Source organism: Anomaloglossus baeobatrachus, chromosome 5 (genome assembly GCF_048569485.1).
Source record: "Anomaloglossus baeobatrachus isolate aAnoBae1 chromosome 5, aAnoBae1.hap1, whole genome shotgun sequence".
In the NCBI taxonomy this organism is placed as follows: Eukaryota; Metazoa; Chordata; class Amphibia; order Anura; family Aromobatidae; genus Anomaloglossus; species Anomaloglossus baeobatrachus.
This window is the reverse complement of record NC_134357.1, coordinates 74902931-74925429: the sequence shown is the minus strand read 5'-3', so window position 1 is coordinate 74925429 and position 22499 is coordinate 74902931. Positions and strand designations below refer to the sequence as shown.

At 42.6% G+C, this 22499-nt stretch overlaps 1 protein-coding gene across 1 annotated transcript in view; it reads left to right on the top strand.

The window, feature by feature from the left end:
- The window catches only part of SEMA4G (semaphorin 4G), a 351753-nt gene extending 329528 nt beyond the window's left edge, over positions 1–22225 (top strand). Inside the window, exons 14-16 of the mRNA XM_075348593.1 lie at positions 5461–5522; positions 7868–9017; positions 18428–22225. Coding sequence (XP_075204708.1) covers positions 5461–5522; positions 7868–8697 — 892 coding nt within the window. The 3' untranslated portion in view covers positions 8698–9017; positions 18428–22225. The remainder of the gene's footprint in view (positions 1–5460; positions 5523–7867; positions 9018–18427) is intronic.
- The last annotated feature ends 274 nt before the right edge of the window (positions 22226–22499 follow it).

Sequence of the window (22499 nt, the reverse complement as noted above, 5' to 3'; positions counted from 1 at the left end):
GTGAAATTCTGTCCAATATGCCTCTGTTGTGTGTTGTTCCAATACCCACGAAGAAAATGAACGTGTAGAACAAAAATAAGTAAGTGAATAAGTTTTTGGGATAAATACTTGATTTTCTGTAACAATTTCAAGGTTGCCAACACTTTTGGCCATGACTATACATATAAATGAAGAGGTATACAACTTTCTGATGAGCTTTGTTTGCAGTCCTTGACTCCCCTGTTACATATTCACATCCTGCAAGATAGCTAAATAGACTATATTGGATTATGTTTGCCTACTTTTAGGAATGTTCTTTTGTAAGGCTGTGGCTATGAATAGTTTCCCCATAGCCATTCTTATTTCAGTGTACATTCCTTCTGCACCTCTTCTTCACCCATTCATGCCTCTCACACCCCCTGAATTTGCCTTTGTGGACACTGTTGTATTGATGGATGACAGTGTAATGAACAGGATAACATTCCGGAAGAACTACTTTTTAGTATTGATTGCCAACCATCATATGAGTTTAGTCCCTCTACCCTTTGGATGATCTGAGAAAGGTGAAATTTATGGAATAAACTGTACAGATCCAATTACATAGATATTTTAGAGTACATTGATTAAATAGTGTTAACACTCCAGTGTGTTACCTAAAAAGCTGAAATAAGGCTGCTTTCGCACTACGTTTTATTAACATGCGTCCTGAACGTTTTTTTTAACCCAAAAACGGATCCAGTGCAAATGCGTTTTCATTTCAATGCATTTGCAATGGACTCGCGTCAACATGCGTTCACCTGCGTTTGCGTGCGCTATAGTGAGGATCCAGCAACTTGCAGTTTTTTAACTTTTTTCAATAACGCTACTTGTAGCGTTTTTGAGCTGCATCCAAATACTGAAAATTACTAGATCCTGACTATACTGCACGCAAACACATGTGAACGCTGACATTCTGATAGACAGGATCCTGCTTGCTCTACTGAGCATGCCCAGAAACCAGCCTGGCGTGATCAGTCTCTCTCTCCCCCTCCCTCTCTTCCCCCTCCCTCTCCTCTCTCTCTCTCTCTCCCCCCTGCCTGAGAGCTGCGGAGGCTCGTAACCAAGGTAAACATCGGGTAACTTGCTTGGATACCCGATCTTTACCTTGGTTACGTGTGCAGGGAGCCTGGCTCCTAGCAGCTGCAGACGCTCGTAACCAAGGTAAATATCGGGTATCCAAGCAAGTTACCCGATGTTTACCTTGGTTACGTGTGCAGGGAGCCCGGCTCCTAGCAGCTGCAGACGCTCGTAACCAAGGTAAATATCGGGTAACTTGCTTGGATACCCGATGTTTACCTTGGTTACGTGTGCAGGGAGCCCGGCTCCTAGCAGCTGCAGACGCTCGTAACCAAGGTAAATATCGGGTATCTAAGCAAGTTACCCGATGTTTACCTTGGTTATGTGTGCAGGGAGCCCGGCTCCTAGCAGCTGCAGACGCTCGTAACCAAGGTAAATATCGGGTATCCAAGCAAGTTACCCAATGTTTACCTTGGTTACGAGCCACCGCAGCTGTCAGATGCCGGCTCCCAGTCTGTCACGTTCAGTTCCCCTCACTCCCGATCACATGACTCCAATGCCCGCCCATAAACTTCAAGTGACAGGATCCTGCAAAATAACACATGCGTTTGCATGCGTTTTTCTTTGTAAAAACAGAATCCGCTTTTACAGCAAAAAAATGTTCATGACGCATGTTAAAAAAAACCGTAGTGTGAAAGCAGCCTAATTTGTATCTTGTAGGGGCCACTCAGATGACTCTTTTCTTGTTTAAGTTTTATCCGTGTTTTTCACGTAGAGAACATATTCCCCTTCTAATCTATGAGACTCTACACATGGCCATGTTTTTCTGCCACAAAGAGAAATGGAGACATGTCTGTTTTTTATCCCAATCTCAGATCAAAATCAGCCACATAAGTTTATGGATCAGTGAAACACTCAGGGAAAATACTGACTTCACCCTAGTTGCATCATAGTGCTGTCCATGTTTCATGTTTGTTTGCTAGGAGAAGCTTAAGAAACCTGACAAACCGACCAAACACCAACGAGAATCTAATCCAACGTAATGATGAACATCTGTCCACTTTTTTACTGCAGATAAACGATGCCCGAATCCTCCCTTACCTTAGATATTCTATATAGGGAGAGAGTAGCAAATGTAGGGGGGAGGAATGGCTGTGTAATATATGATCAAGCTTCGGCACACTCAGATAAGAGAATATGAAATGAAATTTTTTTTTCTCAGGTGATTTTATTGCAAGGCACAAAAAAAGGTTCATCAATTACACCAATGTTTCAGCTCGTAGAGCTTTTATCAAGGTGATACTAAAAAAGATATATAAGGACATAGACCATACAATGGATGGATCAATTGGATCAAAACGTGGTTGTGGGATGATGCCTATTGCTGCAATAATACAAGTAGGTGTGAAAAGGAATGGTGATGATGCCAATATATACTGGCGAAAAGTGATGCTTGGCAATAGTCCTCAGCGGAAAATAGAAAGTTTGGGACCTGAAGAGCGTGAATCGCCTATGGCGTCACAGAGGGGTATTTTAATGGCAACCATCAATACAGGCTTAGTGCAATAGGGATCCAATGGAAATCCTAAAGGTAAGTGTGTAATAGTGAGAATCTCTCCAGGTTGATTGAACCATATAATGCATATCAGAGATCCACATTCAAATCAGGCTGTGGTATGCTTCAAGGAGACCATTGAAAGTGCCTATTAACAGAGTCATTCTTAAACGCCAGGGTCCCCTGGCGTTTACGAGTGCACTCCCTGTTCCCCAATGACTCAGTTCATAGGCACTTCCAATGGTCTCCTTGAAGCATACCACAGCCTGATTTGAATGTGGATCTCTGATATGCATTATATGGTTCAATCAACCTGGAGAGATTCTCACTATTACACACTTACCTTTAGGATTTCCATTGGATCCCTATTGCACTAAGCCTGTATTGATGGTTGCCATTAAAATACCCCGCCTGTGACGCCATAGGCGATTCACGCTCTTCAGGTCCCAAACTTTCTATTTTCCGCTGAGGACTATTGCCAAGCATCACTTTTCGCCAGTATATATTGGCATCATCACCATTCCTTTTCACACCTACTTGTATTATTGCAGCAATAGGCATCATCCCACAACCACGTTTTGATCCAATTGATCCATCCATTGTATGGTCTATGTCCTTATATATCTTTTTTAGTATCACCTTGATAAAAGCTCTACGAGCTGAAACATTGGTGTAATTGATGAACCTTTTTTTGTGCCTTGCAATAAAATCACCTGAGAAAAATTTTTTTCATTTCATATTCACTTATCTGAGTGTGCCGAAGCTTGCTCTTTTTTTATTGACTACTAATTTTCTTCTGAGCACCTCTCTATACCAGTAGTTAGTGCAGCCAGGCTGACTTTTTTTGTAGTGTAATATATGATATCAGCATTTTAGAAAAAGTGTCAGGGACTGTTCTAGATCTCCACTGTATCTGTAAGAAAAGATACAACAGGGGGTCGGGAACCTTTTTGGCTGAGAGAGCCATGAACGACACCTATTTTAAAATGTAATTCCGTGAGAGCCTTACTCACCAGCGGGGAGCCGCCGTGGTGGAGCGGCTCAGAAGGTCCCAGGAGGCAGGGGCGGTGATGCTGCTGGCTCGGAGGAGGGGGTGTCATGGCTCAAGAGGGTCAGTGTGCGGAGGGTCGGCGATACTGCTGCGGGCTTTTGGGGTGTCACGATGACGGGCTGCCTTGAATCTCCCGCAGTTGACAAGATCGACTTCAAGAAAATGGCCTAGGCACGTGCACAGATCAACGCAATCGACGTCAAGATAATGGCCGCAGAGTCCTATCTGCGCACTCACAGCCTCCGCGACCATTTTCTTGAAGTCGATCTCTTCAACTCCGGGAGATCCTAACCATCCTGCAGTCCGCCAGCAGATCAACGGTGCTCGCCGCTGTGACACCCCACGAGCCCGCAGTATCGCCGACCCTGCGCCACCACTGCTGCCCCAGTAAGCGTTATGTGGTTTGTAAGACGCACCCAAATTTTTTCCCCCAGTTTTAGGAACATACGATATATTTTTTTTTTTTTTATTAAAGATTTGTCTGCGAGCCAGATGCATCCATCAAAAGAGCTACATCTAGTTCGCGAGCCATAGGGTCCCGACCCCTGAGATACAATGATGACTTCTGTTAGTTGTTTGTGCTGAAGATAAGTGTCACACTGTGCTGTACATGACGATCTTAGATCTATGTGAATTTTATTTTCAACAGTGATAATCTTTAAAAATGCAAAAATCCAAACAAAAAAAGAAGTTATCGTCTTACTGGTACATGCATCTATTAGTCTAAAGGAGAATAGAAGTAACGTGTCCTCAGAACCTCAAAGAAAAGCGGTTGAGAATCCTGTAATCACAAAGTGGAGAAGCCAGCAGAACAAGATCCAGCGGAAACTGCTTAATGTGTTGGACTCAAAAATGTTAAAAAATACTATTTAATAAACAATCTTTAAAAATTCCATTCAAGTGTGTCTTCAGCAGAGCAAGGAGCTAAATCTATGCAATCATACAACTACGCGTTTCGGCGTTATCCACATGCCTTCATCATGACATGTTAAACCATGATGAAGGCGTGTGGATAACGCCGAAACGTGTAGTTGCATGATTGTATACATTTAGCTCCTTGCTGTACCGAAGACACACTTGTAAAGAATTTTTAAAGATTGTTTATTAAATAGTATATTTTAATATTTTTGAGTCCGAGACATTAAGCTGTTTCCTCTGGATCTTGCTCCTCTGGCTTCTCCAGTCTTTAAAAATGTTATGTTAGAAAAACCTAATAAAATGTCAAATTCAAAATGATGTAGAAATGTATTTAAAGGGATCTGTCACCAGGTTTTTGTCAAACACTATAGAGGCAGATACCCTGATTCTAGTGATGTGTTACTTGATGTAGTTTTGATGGAATTACTATTTAAACAGCAGGAGATTATCACTAGAGGACTAGTAAATCTGCTGCCATGTAGTCCTCCATATTCATGAGCTCTGTATAACCCCACACCCACCACTGATTGGCAGCCTTCAGCCTATGCACAGTGTATACAGAAACCTGCCAATCAGTCGTGTGGGCGGGGTTATGCAGCAGCTAAACCTGTGATTTTATCAAAACTGCAGCAAGCAGCTCAATAAATGATACATTGCTGGAATCAGGGTCTCTGTTTCTACATCATGCTCTTCTCAGATTTGTTTGCAAAAACCTGCTGACATATTCCCTTTAAATTAAGAGCAACAATTATTTTCCTTTCTCCTGATGTCATCAAGAATTCTCTTGTCCTCTCTAGCTTTTTTTTTTCCACTTTTTTACATTTTTTGCTTGCAGTTGACTTGAGGCCTGTGATTGTCATCGCACTTGACTGTACGAATTGTTGTTTTTGGCTTCTTGCAGGGTACAGATGACGCAGGATATGCAGAATGGTAACAGAGGATGTTTAAACGACACCGACGAGGGTAAACGCTCTATTTATTTTCCATCATCAGTATCGCATGCTAGCAAGAAAAAAGAGTTATTGAGGCTGCCGCTAAGCCAGGGAGACGGCGAACGCAGGGCTGCAGGAGTTAAGGCTTAATATACAAAGTGCTCGTATAAAATGGGCAGTAAATCTATGCTGTTATTTTTAGCATTGCTATACTTTTGCATTCACGGTTAATCTGATGAGTGAGCCGTCCATTAGAATATCAAATATAAGAAAAAGCAACAAATGCTTTTACCAAAAGTGCTCACATGGGATCCGTTACCTAAAACTTCATGTCTCAGGAAGTCGTAATGCTGCCCACCTTTTCTCATAAACTTCCCAAATGCAAGATGTGAAGCAACTGTGGATCCTGTACAGTTATATAAGAGATCTGGTGAAGTCGTAATTATTGTACAGAGGTGCAAAGATGTTAATATTTAGAAATTTAATAGCAAGATATAAAAGTGTCCATCAATATCTCTAGTGGGGGATAATGTGTGAAAGGTATAAAATGCATAAAAATTGCATCCATTTCATCCAATTGGTGCACATGGCACGACAAATTTGACACAAAAGGTGGCGTCGGTGACATAAACTCTGTGACTGCCATTTCAGATCAGAATTTGAAGCAGAATTCTAGAACTTTTTTGTTTTAAGGACATCATTGCTTAAGTTAAATTAGATCTAATATATACTGATTTAAAGACCTCTATTGTGTAAATGAATTTCATATATATTATAAACTAGCTGTAGTACCAGGCATTGTCCAGGATAATAACTAAGTCTCCCGCTCTGAGTCTCTCTCCCGCTCTGAGTCTCTCTCCCGCTCTGAGTCTCTCTCCCGCTCTGAGTCTCTCTCCCGCTCTGCGTCTCTCTCCCGCTCTGCGTCTCTCTCCCGCTCTGCGTCTCTCTCCCGCTCTGCGTCTCTCTCCCGCTCTGCGTCTCTCTCCCGCTCTGCGTCTCTCTCCCGCTCTGCGTCTCTCTCCCGCTCTGCGTCTCTCTCCCGCTCTGCGTCTCTCTCCCGCTCTGCGTCTCTCTCCCGCTCTGCGTCTCTCTCCCTCTGTCTCTCTCCCTCTGTCTCTCTCCCTCTCTCTCCCTCTGTCTCTTTCCCACTCTCTCCCACTTTCCCTCTCTCTCTTCATTGTCTCTCTCCCACTCTCTCTCCCTCTCTCTCTTTCCCATTCTCCCTCTCAGTCTGTCTCCCACTCCCTCTCTGCCACTTTCCCTCTCTCCCTCCCTCTCCCACTCTCCCTGTCTCTCTCCCACGCTCTCTCCCTCTCTCTCTCCCACTCTTTCTGTCTTTCTCCCACCCTCTCTCCCACCCTTCCTCCCTCTCTCCCACCCTTCCTCCCTCTCTCCCACCCTCCCTCCCTCTCTCCCACCCTCCCTCCCCCTCTCTCTCCCGACCTCCCTTGCTCTCTCCCGCCCTCTCTCCCACTCTCCCTCTGTCTCTCTCCCACTCTCCCTGTCTGTCTCCCATTCACTCTCTCTCACACTCTTCCTCTCACCAACAAGATCATATTAACTGGTCCCATGAGCTTCTTATACTAAGAATGTCCTTCATTGCCTATAGCAACCAATCAGAGCTCCTATTAATGACCTGTAGCAAAATATATTACCTCACACATCCAAACAATATGTAAGCGTTTTTTTGGCGAATAACTGTAAAGTGAAGGGTTAAAATATCCCCTAAAAACATAGTCTATGACGTTCCCTGAGTCACATGAGGCGTCTGCAAAATTTCAATGAAAACAAACAAAAAAAACCCAAATTTTTAAAGTGAAAATCCAATTAAATTATGTTCTAATTCTTGAAAAATCACACTGGTGAAGCCTATAACAAGGAAATGTGGCAAAGACAGATTCTGCATAGAGTTAAAAGGGCTACTCAATGTAAGCAAATATGCCATGCTGTCTGATTGGTATAGCAATAAAACCCTGACACAATTCAAAGGAGGGATTTCTATGTAATCATTCTGACACTGGCATTGTGTATTAGAGACCCCCCCTTGCATTGAGACTTCATCTGCACTTATTATGCGTTCAATGGGAGTGTTGTGTATTGGAATTCGCTGCACAAAGCTGGCGCCCAGAATTTATCATCCGGGATTTTCTGAATCAAATCTGACAAATCAATATTAGACTGAGGAGGACGGAGGTTGAGAACAGAAGGGAGAATCAAAACACATTCTTTGTGCTTCATTGAGCAGTAAATATATATAGGCGCACTAGACCTTTTATTGATTCATCGCCATCCCAAGCTTATTAATGTTCTGTGACATTTTGTGTCTTTTAAATCGCTATCGTGACTATAATTATTTGTAACCTTTGTTTTTTTCAGTTCCACCTACGAAGAAAATGCGGACAGTTTTAAAAGGTGATGATATTCTTTTGCAATGTGACCTCCGCTCCAATCTGGCTAAGCCCCTTTGGTTCGTAAACAGCTCAGAACCACTGGATAGCGATGACGGCCGCCTTAGAGTTGGCATTGATGGGCTCCTTATTACAAATGCTCTTCTTGAACATAGTGGTGAATATAGTTGTTACTCTGAAGAAAGTGGATTGCAGGCCATGGTGACTTCATATAATGTCAGTGTTTTGTTGGAGCTACCAAAAGGCAAGATCTACTCAGAACCAACTCCCATTGTCCAGTTACCAACACCGGCACCTCAAGGCTCTTCCAAACTAGAGTTTGTGTACATTTCTATCATTACTATCCTCGGTGGGCTATGCCTCGTTCTGACGATCGTCTTAGTCTCCGTATCTTGCCAGCAGAAAAGAAAAGGCAAATACAACACCGGTGGCTCCAGAATAAATGCCGTAGAGCTCCAGACCGTATCGTCAAACTTCAAAAACAAGTCAGAAGAGAGGAACAATTATTCTGACGGCTGTCTTCAGATTATTCCCGGCGAGGCACCAACTAGTCCGCCAAGCAAAGCAAACCCTCCTCCTCCACCGCCACCACCTCCACTTCCCTCAGAGTTCACCAACGGGATCAGCACCCTTCCCAACATGTTAAGAAAAATGAACGGGAATAGCTATATGCTTTTAAGACAAAATGATGAGGCAAGCTCGCCGTTGTACAATTCCTTCACAGAGGAACTCAGTAAAATCCTGGAGAAGAGGAAACATACGCAGCTGGTTGAAAAGTTGGATGAAAGTTCTGTTTAGTGATGAACTGATAAGAGACAGTGATATAACACAATACTACCTCAATGAACAGCCCTTTAAAAAAAATACCTTTTTATTATATTTTCCTTTTTATTCATACTTATCTCTATTTTTTATTTATATCAACCAACACTACGAAAGTTTTTGACTTTTACATTACAAACCTTTATCTGTGGAGTACCTGGGTTCTCCTCTGCTGTGAAGTGTAAGCCCTAAGTTGGACATGCACAAGGAGACTTGTCTTCCTTGGGTGGAGATTCCCGCTTCAGTTTGTTGTGAAAGTGATCAAAGAAAAAGAAGAAGAAAATAAAGGCCCTAAGGTAGGTCACCTACTGCACACAATTACTGTGATAATTTTTGGATAGTGATAGATTTATTCTTCCTTACATTTTCTCTTGGCCTGAAAGATATGTGAGGAATTTGGGAGGAAAATGAGGGATGCATCTTGAAATCCAATTGTAGCTTACCGAGAGGTGGAGAATGGGCGCTGTGCTGGCTGCGATGGCGGCTGTGCTGGCTGCGGTGTGGACTGTACTAGCTGTGTGGAGCAGGGTGGTACGACGGGTGTCCCAGATGCTCTGTCAGCAGTGCGTGCTTCAAATAATGACACCCGGAGTCTGCACGTGCGCAGATGGAGCTCTCAGCTCAAGATCTCATCTGCGCATACGCCGCCTTTGGCCCATTGATCTCCCAGCAGCTGACTTAAGGAAAATGGCACCCGGAGGTGGAGCATGTGCAGATGAGATCTCGGCTTGTCATTGACAAGCCAACTCTGGGCACCATTTCTTTGAAGCCCGCACCACCCACAGACCATCTGGGAGACACACCACACCGCCATTCTCCACACAGACAGCATCGCCCTACTCCAGCACGGCCCCTGCCTCCTGTGACTCCTCTCCACCACTGCTGCCAACCCCCTATAGTAAGACTTCACCAGAGTATAAGATGGATCCCATTTTTTTATTTTTACCTTTTTTATCTCTATATTTCTGAGAAATTTCGGACCTTAACTAAACTCAAGAAAAGGTAATGGTAGACACACCTGTAGCTATTAGTTTGTGTTCACAATTGCATCAAGCGCTTTATTAGACCCCTCCATTGTATTTTTACATTTAATTACTTTACAAGTAATTCAGGTCTTCAGATGTGTTTTGGATGTCTTGCATGACTGATCTAGCACCGCACAATGCCTTTCATTCTGACCAAAATCCACGACACGGATGTGAACAATACAGCCTCTGCATATCTGATTATATCCTTGTATATGATATCATATAACGGAAGAACATAAGCAAATAGTTGGGGAAAATGCACACACCGTATTTCACTACTAGGGAAAGCTGAGAAGTTGTTACTATCTGTCAGTCATACTAGGCAAACCATACCTGCTAAATTTCAAGATTTAAGTATAGAATACATAATGAAGGCCATTTATTTAAAGAGGTTGTCCACTACTTTCAGTTCTGGTGCTGCTCCGTCTTCTGATAGTGGCCGCGGTCGGGTAATCAATAGGAAAAATATGCAAAACAGGACTGCCGCGGAAACACCATCACATGTCTCAACGCTGGCAGGAAACTAGCCAGGTCTTTCACCGGGAAGGAACAACCACGGGAAGGGCAGTCTCCAGTCAAGGAAACCGCCTATGCCAAAACATGGTATCCATCCAAAGACAGCTGTTTCGGGGTATTTGCCCCTCATCAGTGTGGAGTAGGAAACTGGCTAGTGGGAGCAATGCCTAGTAAAAGACTGCATAAGCAAGGATGATTGACCTTAGGGAGATCAACATCCAGCACCACAGAGACACCATCACGTGTTTCTCAACGCAGTGATTCTAGAACAAGGCCCCCTGGGAAAATATGCAAAACAGGACTGCCGCGGAAACACCATCACATGTCTCAACGCTGGCAGGAAACTAGCCAAGTCTTTCACCGGAAAGGAACAACCACGGGAAGGGCAGTCTCCAGTCAAGGAAACCGCCTATGCCTTGACTGGAGACTGCCCTTCCCGTGGTTGTTCCTTCCCGCGTTGTTCCTTCCCGCGTTGAGAAACACGTGATGGTGTCTCCGTGGTGCTGGATGTTGATCTCCCTAAGATCAATCATCCTTGCTTATGGGGTAATCAATAGATGGCAGATTTACAGTACCCGGCTACGGTCGCTATCAGAAGATGGAGCAGTGCCGGAACTGAGCATTTCCAACTACCTGCTGCCGCCGCTGGGATCGAGAGCAGCTGATCAGCGGGGTTGCAGGGTGTCGGACCCCGGGCTATCGGAAATTGATGTAATGTAAAAGTAGTGGACAACACCTTTAACAGTCTTCAGAACTAAAGATATACGAGAAATTTGTGATCATGTGAGTAGGCATTTTTTGGTCAATAATCCAACTTATGATAGGCAAAAAGGGTTTGACTGCTTCAGTGCCGGAGATGTATAAGATGACATCATTTTGCTTATTCCTCACCTCACTATAGATGAGGCTGCACTTGTGACTTTTTTAACTTTATCTTCATGATCAGCACCATTTGTAAGACTAAATAAGCAGAAAAGCAGCTTAAGGCAGAAATGGACGTGGTAGGCCAATCACTTTTCTTGTGGCAGTTCCACCATCGGTTGATTGCTTGAATCCCAGCGATTAGTTTTTATTGACAATGGAAGCTTTGGCACGACTACTGAAAATGATGTATTGGGCTCTGTTCACAACTGCACATATGGAAGTAATGACTCCATGTTGGATCCATATTGGCACCCAATAGGTCGCATTTACATGTAACGTTGACCGACTGGCACCATAGAGGTTTCCATCAAGGTTTCTGTTATTTTGATGGAAAATAATATTCCCATTAATTGACAGAATTTATAACAGCGGCTCAATAATGATGGGATGTGAGTCTTATTTATCAGCCACTGACGTCAAAAAGTGAAAGCGGATCTTGGATCAGTGCTTTGGCTAACAGAAGGGATCTCGAGTGGCATCAAGAAGAGCTCTCCAATGTTACCGTCCATAATAGAAAATCTAAACACTCACTTCTTTATATCAAAATATATTATTTTTAACTTTCTCTAAATTAAATTTGCTGTTTTTACCATCATGCAGTGCCCTAACTTTCCCCATAGCCCAATTCATTAACATCACATCTTATGATCTTCATTCACATAGTCATAAACCATTTAATCTGTAAAACCATCAGACTGATCCTAAAAATATTTCTGAAGCCCAGGGAACATCCTACATCACGGTCCTACGTGACATTTCAGTAACAATGGATGCTGTGTGCTGTTATCTGGGTTTATGCGGGAAGAAAAATGGACATTCAGTAAGAAGGTTTAGCGGTAACCGCTTTTGGCAAAGCCCAACATTATTGTTCTAAAAATGAAAATGTAAAATTTGCACAGGATCATTTTATTCTCCAGGTTTAACCAAGTATTTGACATTAGAGGGCAAGTTCTCTTACCATAGACATTTATGGCATATCCGCACATCAACCCATGGATTTGACTACACAATTATTGCAGATTTTTGTGATTAATGGAAAAATGGCCTGGCCTTAACTGATGACCTGATCACTAATTTCAATCTGGCAGTGCTCAGAATATTGAGCCCTATGTAACCCTACCTATGCAACTGATTGGCAGTTTTCTATGCACACTGTACATTGCTTTCAGGTTACATACCAAAAACCTGTAGACAGATTCCCTTTAAAGGGAACCTGTTACCAGATTTGACGACTATAAGCTGCAGCCACTACCACTGACCTCTTATATACAGCATTCTAGAGCCCAGGCCGCTATGTAGAGCATAAAAATCACTTTTATAATACTCACCTAAGAGGCGGGCCGGTCCGATGTGTATCGCGGCTCACAGGTCCGATGGATGGCTGCTGTCCGGTCTGGCGTCTCCTCTCTGCAGTCATCACTGTCCTACTTCATCTGCGGTCCGCGTGCATGATGCGTCTACTTCATGTACACTAGCCGGCATTGAGATCCTGCGCAGGTGCATTTTAATCTGTCCTACTCAGGGAAGATCAAAGTATTATAGTGCGCATGAACTGGCGGTCTTTAACCTTTCATCGTGCCTGCACATTACAGTACTTTGATCTGCTCTCAGCAGGGAAGATCAAAGTATGCCTGCACAGGACCGCAATTTCGGCTTGTGTGGATGACGTAGACGCATCATCCACACTTGACTGGGTAGAAGGAGGATGGATATCGCAGCAAAGAGTAGACCCCGGACCGGAGAGAGGAGGTGCCGGACCGGAGAGTAGTGACACCCATCGGACCGAACCGCCCCTTAGGTATTATAAGTGTTTTTTACGTTATACAGCACGGCCTGGGCTCCTATGTACAGTATTCTGGAATGCTGTATATAAGAGCTCAGTGGTGGTGGCCGCAGCTTATAGTCGTCAAATCTGGTGACAGTTTCCCTTTAATCATGGAGCCTTTTTCCATAGTAGATCAATACTAGATTTGTAGTATCTAATCCATATTATCTTAAACCTAGTAAATTATATTAAGCATACGCCTTTGAGATGTCCTTCTTGATGTTTTTATGTAAGTAATTTTCATGCCAATGTCGCCCAATCTCTCCTCTCTCCCCACTTAAAAAGAATATTGTACCATTTCAATTCTGGTCATTGCTTTTTGGACCTCTTCCGAGTCAAGTAAGCTCTCAGAAAGATTGTGTTGTGAATTAGGTGCTTTACTCCTAATAAGATTTTCAAGTGATTACTCATCCCATCTGTTTAAACAAAAAAAAATCAATATGCTGGCTCATTACTGAGGGGCACTGCTTTTATTTATGCAGTTAAAGTCCTAGTCTTAGATTTTTGTATGGATGATCCTGCTTACACTTCACAATTAGAAGTCCATGCAAGGAGGGATACTGTGCAGTGTTAGGCTATGTGCACACGCTGCGTTTTTTTAACGCTGCGTTTTTGTGCGTTTTTGGCCGCTAAAAACGCACAAAAACGCACCCATAGGTAAAAAAAAACACGGCAAAAAATGCATGCGTTTTTTCCGCGATTTGGTGCGTTTTTGGCTGCGTTTTGCTGCATTTTTGATCTCTGCGTTTTTCTGCGTTTTTCCAATGCATTGCATGGGGGGAAAACGCAGGAAAAAATTGTCATGTCCATTTTTTTTTAAGCTCAAAAACGCAGCTTAAAAAAAAAAGTTGTGTGCGGACAGCAAAAATGAAAACTCATAGACTTTGCTGGGGAAGCAAAGTCATGCAGTTTTGAGGCCAAAAACGCACCCGAAAAACGTGCAAAAATGCTGCGGAAAAACGCACTGTGTGCACATAGTCTTAAGGTGCCCATACACACATATCTCTCTTTTTGACTTGCCCATACATACGAATGCTCTGTTTGACCGAGCATTCATATTTTCTCTACGGGGAGAGTAGAGTAAACCACTTCCAAACTCCTCGGGCAGTGGCTCATCTACTTCCAGAACAAAAGTATTGGGTGATTCAATTCCCCTCTTATCTCCTCTTCCCACCATCGCATCCAAGATTTCTCCTGTGCCTCCCCCATACTCTGGAATGCTTTGCCACAACATATCAGACTCTCTCCTACCTTGACAAGCTTCAAAAGGAACCTGAAGACCCACCTCTTCTGACAAGCCTACAACCTGCCGTAACCCTCAGTCTGATATAACGCCTCACAATCAACTCTACCCTAACCTACTGTATCCTCACCTATCCCTTGTAGACTGTGAGCCCTCGCGGGTAGGGTCCTCTCCCCTCTTGTACCAGTCTGTGCCTTGTATTGTTTATTGTACTTGTCCCTATTATGTATACCCCTTTCACATGTAAAGCGCCATGGAAATGATGGGGCTATAATAATAAATAATAATAATAATTCAAACCACCCAATCCTTAACGAGGGTTGGGAGGTCCCCTATGGATGGTTGACCAAAGCTGATGATTTTGGGTAATATTTTTCTAATATGTGCAGGGGCCTTATTTATCAAGAGACCCTTCCAACAAATGGTGGAGAACCCCCTTTAAAGAGCAATTGTGCTAAACAGTGATAAGAAACCCAGTTTACATATAATTAAGGTTCACAGTAATACAGTTCTCTCCACTGAGAATTACGTCAGGGTTTCTGTTTGAAACCCCAAAACCGGATTCTGATGGGAACCATGATAGAACCTCAAAAGAGCCATTCATTTCAATTAAGCTGACGGAGAAACTGTGAACACAGCCTGGCCTCCATTTTGGCAGTATCATATTCTTCAGACATAGTCTGCCATGTTTTTGCATGTCTCAAAAAAACAAATACTGCCAAGATTGAGACAAGTCAGTGTCCACAGTGACTTAATCAGCCTCATTGAATTTAGGCTGATGTCAGAATCCTTTTTTAGGGGACTCTGACAAACCTGTTGTGCTCAGCAGGGAGCACTTTTAGTATGAACGTCGCCTTAAGAGGTTGCTTCGGCAGCATTAAAATTCAGGATGGCGAATGTCACGGGGTCTCCTTCTCTGGTATTCCACAATCAACAGAGCGAGAGATGAGTGAACAGCCCCAAGAACCTTTATTACATACACACCCAAAGGTCCATTAAACAATCCACCATACAGAAGGTAAAATAGTCCAGGAACACTGATATAGTCCCAGTAATGGGATAAATGCCCCCGGAGATGAGTCACAATCCTCCACCTTTCTTTTCAAGGTTAATCAGAGTTTCTCCAAGTCTCTCTGGGGTGCTGGCTGTATTATCAGCGTCCAACAAAGGATAAATCTTACTGCCCCGTTATCCTCCTCAGGTCAGGTAGCAGACAGGTTGGATAGTTTTCAGGCCCTCCCAGACCTAAGGACGGAGGCACTACAGGGCGTGATTTCCAGCATTTGGAGAGCAGGGTAGTAATGAATGGACAGTCTGGAAATGTCAGCAGGAGTTCACCAAGAAGCATAGACACATCCAGGCTGCAGAGAATAAATAAGGTAATGTAATTAAGACTCTACACAGAATAATACAGAGCAACAAGGCAACACTCCTAAAATCAGGAAAAATGTGAATATACATGTCACAGGATCCTTCTCCCATATCACACAATCAACAGAGCGTGAGATGATTGAACAATCCAAAGATCATTTATTCCAAGCAAATCAAATGATCCATAACATAATCCACCACACAGAGGATAAAATTAGTCTAGAAACACGAATATAGTCCAGAAAGCGATAAATATCTAGGTCTGTCTGGGCAGCCGCAGCTAATGCCCCAGAGGATGACTCGTCCTGCTTTTCTTGAAGTTCTCAAGCAGACTGCCCAATTCTTCAGGTAAGCAGAGAGTTTAGGTGGATCCCAGGCCCCCCTCCCCCAGACCTAGGGACAGAAACACAACAGGGGATGATTACCTAGAGACAATACAATGTACACACAAGCAATACAGAGAATGGACCGTGAAACACGCCTAAAATACAAACCTACACAACATGATAGCCAACCCCCCATATTCCACAATCACAACTACAAAATGATACCTAACGCACCATATCACACCATCACCGAGAAATGTAAACCCTTTACTTAATCCTTTTATCTCTTGTGGAATCAGTCTCCATAACCCATATGCTTACTCTGCATACTTACATATTTTTTTTAACCTTGTATTTTACGCAGCTGAGAACAGTCCTTTCAATGTCATTTATCTGTTCTTGGTTCAGCCATGAAAACAAATTACTGTTCCCTAGAATTGTGCCCAAAGCTTAACAAAACAAGAACTTCATGTTACATTGTGAATGCCAATTGTGCTAAATGTATTCTTCCAATTTTGGGGGTTTGTTTGAGCTTATAAGATAAAGAATTAGTCCTACAGCTGCCAAAAGCTTCCAGCACCAAGAATAACCTCCCCCTAGAGTATCACGTGTGCACGAATTTGATACTCTAATTGAAGGTACTGACAAATTGTCCCAACTAATAAACAAGTGTTTGGCCAAAATAAATGGTATCGTTGATTTAATTTAAGACATGTATAAATATTTGTCTGAATATCCGTGGTTTCAAGTTTAAGCGTAAAGCAGAAAATATACCTCTATCACCATTACTTGCATTTGATGCTGCACTTCTGGAGAATCTCGGTGACAACAGCTAATCACGCATTATTGAGATCTGCTGTTGTCACCTGATATGTGCAGAGATTGTTGCTGTGCAGTGACCCACATGACTTACGGCAGCTATCTTGTGACATAAAGACCAGAAAAAATAGCATTGGCTTCAGATATAATTACAGGTATGAATTTACATGGAAAATATCAGATGTGTAATTAAAGCACAATTCTTTTTTGTGTACTAAATTTCATTTTTTAGTTACGTCAGAAGAAAAAAAATTGCAGAAAAATGAAATTTAAGGTGTGAGTAAAAAATTCTTGCTCTCCGTATGCTATCACTGATAGCACATGGAGAACACACGTGTGCCAAAATCACGGCACACAGATGGCCATACACACTTTCAACACATCCGTGAAAAACGTGTGTTTTCCACGGACATGTGAAAGAGGCCCTTAGGGTGTTGTAAAGCAGGTGATCTAACTTGGCTAGATGAGAGGCCTCTGACACATCCGGTTTTTGCTGTGCGGCACAATACGGCTCTTTGCAGAAAAAACGCAACAGTTTTTTTTTGCCGCCGGTTGCGTTTTTTTTCGCAGAGACTTTCATTAGTGCCGGATTGTGCCGCATGGCCTTGCGTTCGGTCCAGTTTTTGCCGAATGCGGCATATTTAGCCGATGCGGCGGACGGATGGAACGTTGCCTGGCACGTTTTTTTGTCCGGCAAAAAAAAATGCATCGCGCAGCATACGGCCGATGCGGCGCTTTTTCCAATGCATTCCTATGGACGCCGGAAGCGGCGTGATGCGGCAAAAACCGCATCCGGCCGCCGCATGCGGTTCTTTGCACTGCGCATGCTCAGTAGCATGCCGCAACCGGCAAAAACCGGACGGGCCGCATGTAAAAAGTTATGCAAAGGATCCGTTTTTTTCGCCGCATCCGTTGCATAGGTTTTAGAGCCGGATTTAGCTGCACTGCTAAAACCGGATGTGTGAAAGCAGCCTAAGGAGGAGAGTGTGCCAAGTCAGTGTACGGAGACTTATAGGCCATGCAATCTGCAAGGAGACTAGTTGCATTTTAAGTGTACGTCATTTGTTACCTTAATCCAGTGGGCATGTATGCAGCTTCTCTCATGTTGCAAGAGCTAATTTTCATACAGCATCTTTAGAGTTATGCAGAAAACTACATTTTACATAATCCCCAGTATTTGTTTAGCCTAGCCTTCTCTCTCCCCCAACCCCCCAAGAACAAGAGAGTAGGGAGAGTAAAGCTGACCTAACATAACGACATTACTGGTGGTCCGTATACTCGGAGACTGGTGTCACATTTTTGTGAGATGAGTATACGGAACATGGTCAATACCAGTAAAAAATACATTGGACCCCGCACTATGTAACTGCCCCCTTAAAAAGCTAATGGTGGCACAATTTTAAAGGGAAATCAAATCGAAACGTTTACAAAGAAATTTGGTAAACCCTTGAATCTCGTTCGGGGCCCGAAGCAGGATCCAACACTAATTCCTTGACTCCACCATTGCATTTTAGGCTACAGGTGATTTTTAAAGCTAGCATGTTCAAGGCCAGAGGGTCTTGGCAAAGAGGGGGGGGCATCTAGAAAATGTGTTGCAATCTGTGTCTTATACATATATTCATTACACTGATTATTTTTTGTTTCTTTTCTCAAGGACTTGCATACAGTATTCTGCCACAAGAGGAGGCAACTGAAGAACGGAGATGATCGTAAGGATGGAAGCCTGCGCCAGCAGATCCTTTCAGTATGAGGAGATGATTATCCGACTATCCAGACAAGAACACCATGCAAATTAGGAGCTAATTATTCAAGATGGTCGGTTAATGGCGCCAGCTGTCCTCTTAATACCTCTGGGGTGACTGCATTCACTTAAATGTGCGAATATTCAACAAAAGCAAGATGGAAAATGTAGACACGCAAGCAGGATTTTACTCCCAGAATGCACCTGGATCGCAGCACATTAGAGGTTTATTTTCTTCTTTTTTCCCCACTTTGCTCAATATCCTACAAATGCTGAATGAAGCACTTTAGCTGGAGCGACGCTTTGTGTGACTGACACATTCTTGTGCAACAAAATGGAGGATTATCAGTGAACTGATCTGTTGATACTTCTACTACTACAATGGATCCAGAGTCTTTTACAGGCCCCACCATCCAAGCATTCATTCCTGTCATTGTCGGTCGTTCTGAAGGGCAGGCCTAGGCGGTCTCCATGTTTTCACTGTTTGGTATTTAGTTTAAAACTAATCTTTACTATCTGTAGCGGTTTCAGCCATGTCTGCCTGCTGCCTCCTATTACATCTCTTATCACACAGGAATGAAGAAGATTTCCAAAGGCGATGACTGAATATTTCTCTTTACGCAGGCACATGTTGCTGAATGTCAGATCACATTCTCCTCAGGTCATCTGGGCCTAGTAAATTTTAAGAAAAAGAGGCCTGGTTGCCAAAACAACCAAAATTTCCGCTTTCGGTTTTCCCTGTAAAATTAAAATGTGTGGTTGTTATGGGCGACAGAGGCACTTTTTTATAGGTATGAGAAATGAGGCCTACTCTGTCTTATTCATTAGTGTAGACCAGTTACCATAGTAACCAGTCAGATTTTGCCTTCATTTCCCATCTTGTCCTTTCCCCCATCCTGCCATGATGCCGCTGGGGTTTTGATATGGATATCCGGTCTGTTGATAGAGGATATTTCCTATAGGCTTCATTCACTTGTGTTGGACTTAGGCCGGGGCTGTACGCCAACATTTGCCACCATATGGGTCACATGGCCAAAGTGCGCTGTATGGTGCGGCTACTATCACTTGCATTACGCCTTGGTATACAGCGACCTGGGTCACCACCAAAGTCACTAATGTTGGCTGAACCCGCTGATATCGTCAGGTTCGACTGACAGTCTTTTCCATCATCTGCTGGTAGCCATCTGACCATTGGGCACTAGCAGATGATGTCGGGGGAGGTAGAGAACCAAAATGTCTGATTTCTGACTGCTGATCCTTTGGTTCTCCCCCAAGATAAGCCACTGGCGGAGACTACTGGCAGTAGGTCTGTACTAGAAAACACGGGAGCTTTCAGGTGATCAAGCCCTTCTGTATATGAGGCCATGATGGCCGCCAGCCAAACCATTGTTAGCCAACGGCTATCGAAAATGTATGTATGGCTTCATTCTGATGTGTCTACTAGGACATATGCTGGCAGAATCCAGGATGGCACTCTCCTTTCTTTTTTCTAATGTGGATAATTAGTTTTTGCCATCCGGAACAAGGATAAACCCTATGGTCAATCCGCTTACTAATCCTCGTCTTTTCTGCATGGAGAAAAAACAGAAAAAGTGGCATGCTGCTTATTTCAAATGGCAAGGATGAGAATCCGCATGCACATGTTTTATGGATAGTCTCAGATTCAAGGCATATTATTGTGCAAAATCTGCACCAAAATCTGACACAATGTGCACAAGGCTTTACAGTTCCAGTTTATATTTTGCACCCACCATTCTGTTTAGTTATTTCCACTACCATCAAATACCTGGGATAGTTACATTTATCTGTAAGGTGCAGTCACAAATGTTTTATGTGTTTAGCGTTAGTCACATTGAGGTTCCAGTAGAGTAAAATTATCTGTTAACACTTTTAGGATTATTTTAGTTTTTGATTATTATTATTGTGATTATTATTATTATTTGTAATAAGTCGAAAATGGAAACTAAAAAACACAAATAATTTATGAAAACTGCAAGAAATAATTGTTTATGTGAGATGACTACTATATTTTTTTATGAAGAGATCAGTGATAAAATTTGAAGTTTATGGACAAAGAAAATTTAGAGGTTTTATCTCGGTCATTACAGGGAAATGTAGTATTATTACATTCTGACACTACACTTAAAGGGATGCGATCATCAGAAAATGTCCTACTGATTAATAAGGTGGCTGTGTTAAATGTACTTTATAAAAAAGGCTGTCATTTTTTTTTTTAACATATCACAATCTATATTAAAAAATCAAAATCTTGCAATTTTCACCTTGGCCACTGAGGCTTTTTTAGACTCTGATTTCCTTTTGTTTCAGGATGTAGCACATGTACATTAGTTTCTATGATCAAGTCCTGACTCTATCTTTTGTATTGACGTGTCTAATGTGCGTGTACAAAGGTCATTGTGAGGGGAGGGGAGCAGGGTCAGTGTTGGCATTGTCTATTGTGGGTGGAGAATGTGTTATCATCTTTGTATAGAGGTGATACTCCGTCATTGTACAGGCCCAGTCACACACAACGACTTACCAGTGATCCCGACAACAATACGACCTGATAAGGATCGCAGGTAAGTCGCTGGGAGGTCGCAGGTGAGATGTTACACAGTCAGATCTTACCAACCATCGCAGTAACGATCAGCGGCTTGTATAACTATCTCGGCGGGCGTTGGGACCGTGTTAGGAGGTCGTTGGTAGGTGTTAAACACAGTGATGTGTCCTGCCCAGCAGGACATCGCCTTTTAAGAAAATAGTCCGGACCATTCGGCAACGACTAGCGATCTCACAGCAGGGGCCTGATCGCTGGTAGGTGTCGCACATAACGAGATCGCTGGCGAGATCATTGCGTGTCACCGAAACTGTGACTCAGCAACGATCTCGTTAGCGATCTCGTTGTGTGTGACGGGACCTTAATCCTTGATAAGTAAACTCTTCCTAAAAAGTCTGTGGGTGTGTAAAAAAAAGCCTCAGTGGCCACTTTGAGAATTGCAAGGTTAACTGTTGTTGTTTTTTTTTTTGTTTTTTTTTGTTTTTTTAAAAAGCCCGTGATCTGAAATGAGATATCATTGCCTCGATGTCAATTTGTGGCAGATCCTTCAGTACATAATGTGGCCTGCGTGGTTTATTCTTGACCTGTCCAAACAACTAAGGCCATTACTGATTGTGATTTATTGCAACTTTTTGTGCTGTGTTTTTTTCTGTAGGTGCCTACACCAAAAACACAATAGCAAAATGCTCCGATTACTGCATTTTTACTGTTCTTTTAATGTATTTTCCCACTTTTGGTGCAGAACTAATGCAGCATTTCTATTGCATTAACGCTTGGATTTTAAAATGCCATTGATTAAAGAAAAAAGAAAAAAACACCAAAAATGCACTGTTTATGCTATATGGCTCATGAATAATTTTTATTGCGTTATCTGGTAGAAGTATGGAATGACAACTTGCTGTTTCCACTCTGACTTTGCCTATAATAGTGGCAAGGTCCAGTTGCCATTTTATTCATACAGTTCCAAGAGGAATGGCGGAATGCAGACGTTTTTAAAAAGATGTTTTAGAATATTTTTTTATATCCACTACAAGTATTTACTAAGAAAAACAAAAGAAGTTGCCATCTTACCGCTAATAGGTATTTCAGGTGTATGATGTATCCACACTTGAGGCTCGTCGTGTGAGAGCTTACCGCACTTGAACATGAAAAAGAATAGAAGATTTCCAGCGGGCTAGTGGGAAATATAAAAATGTTCAATTCTTTATTCCAGAAAATATTTTTTAAAACATTTATCAGCATATAAAGATATTGAGTATTAGCAAAGGCAGTAGGTGGTCTGCAGAGCATGAGACGCGTTTCGGCTATGCCTTCTTCACAGACATGAAGATATTTTCTGGAAAAGAATTGAACATTTTTATATTTCCCACTGGCTCGCTGAAAATCTTCTGTTCTTTTTCAATTATTTAGTAAAGTAGACCTGTCAAA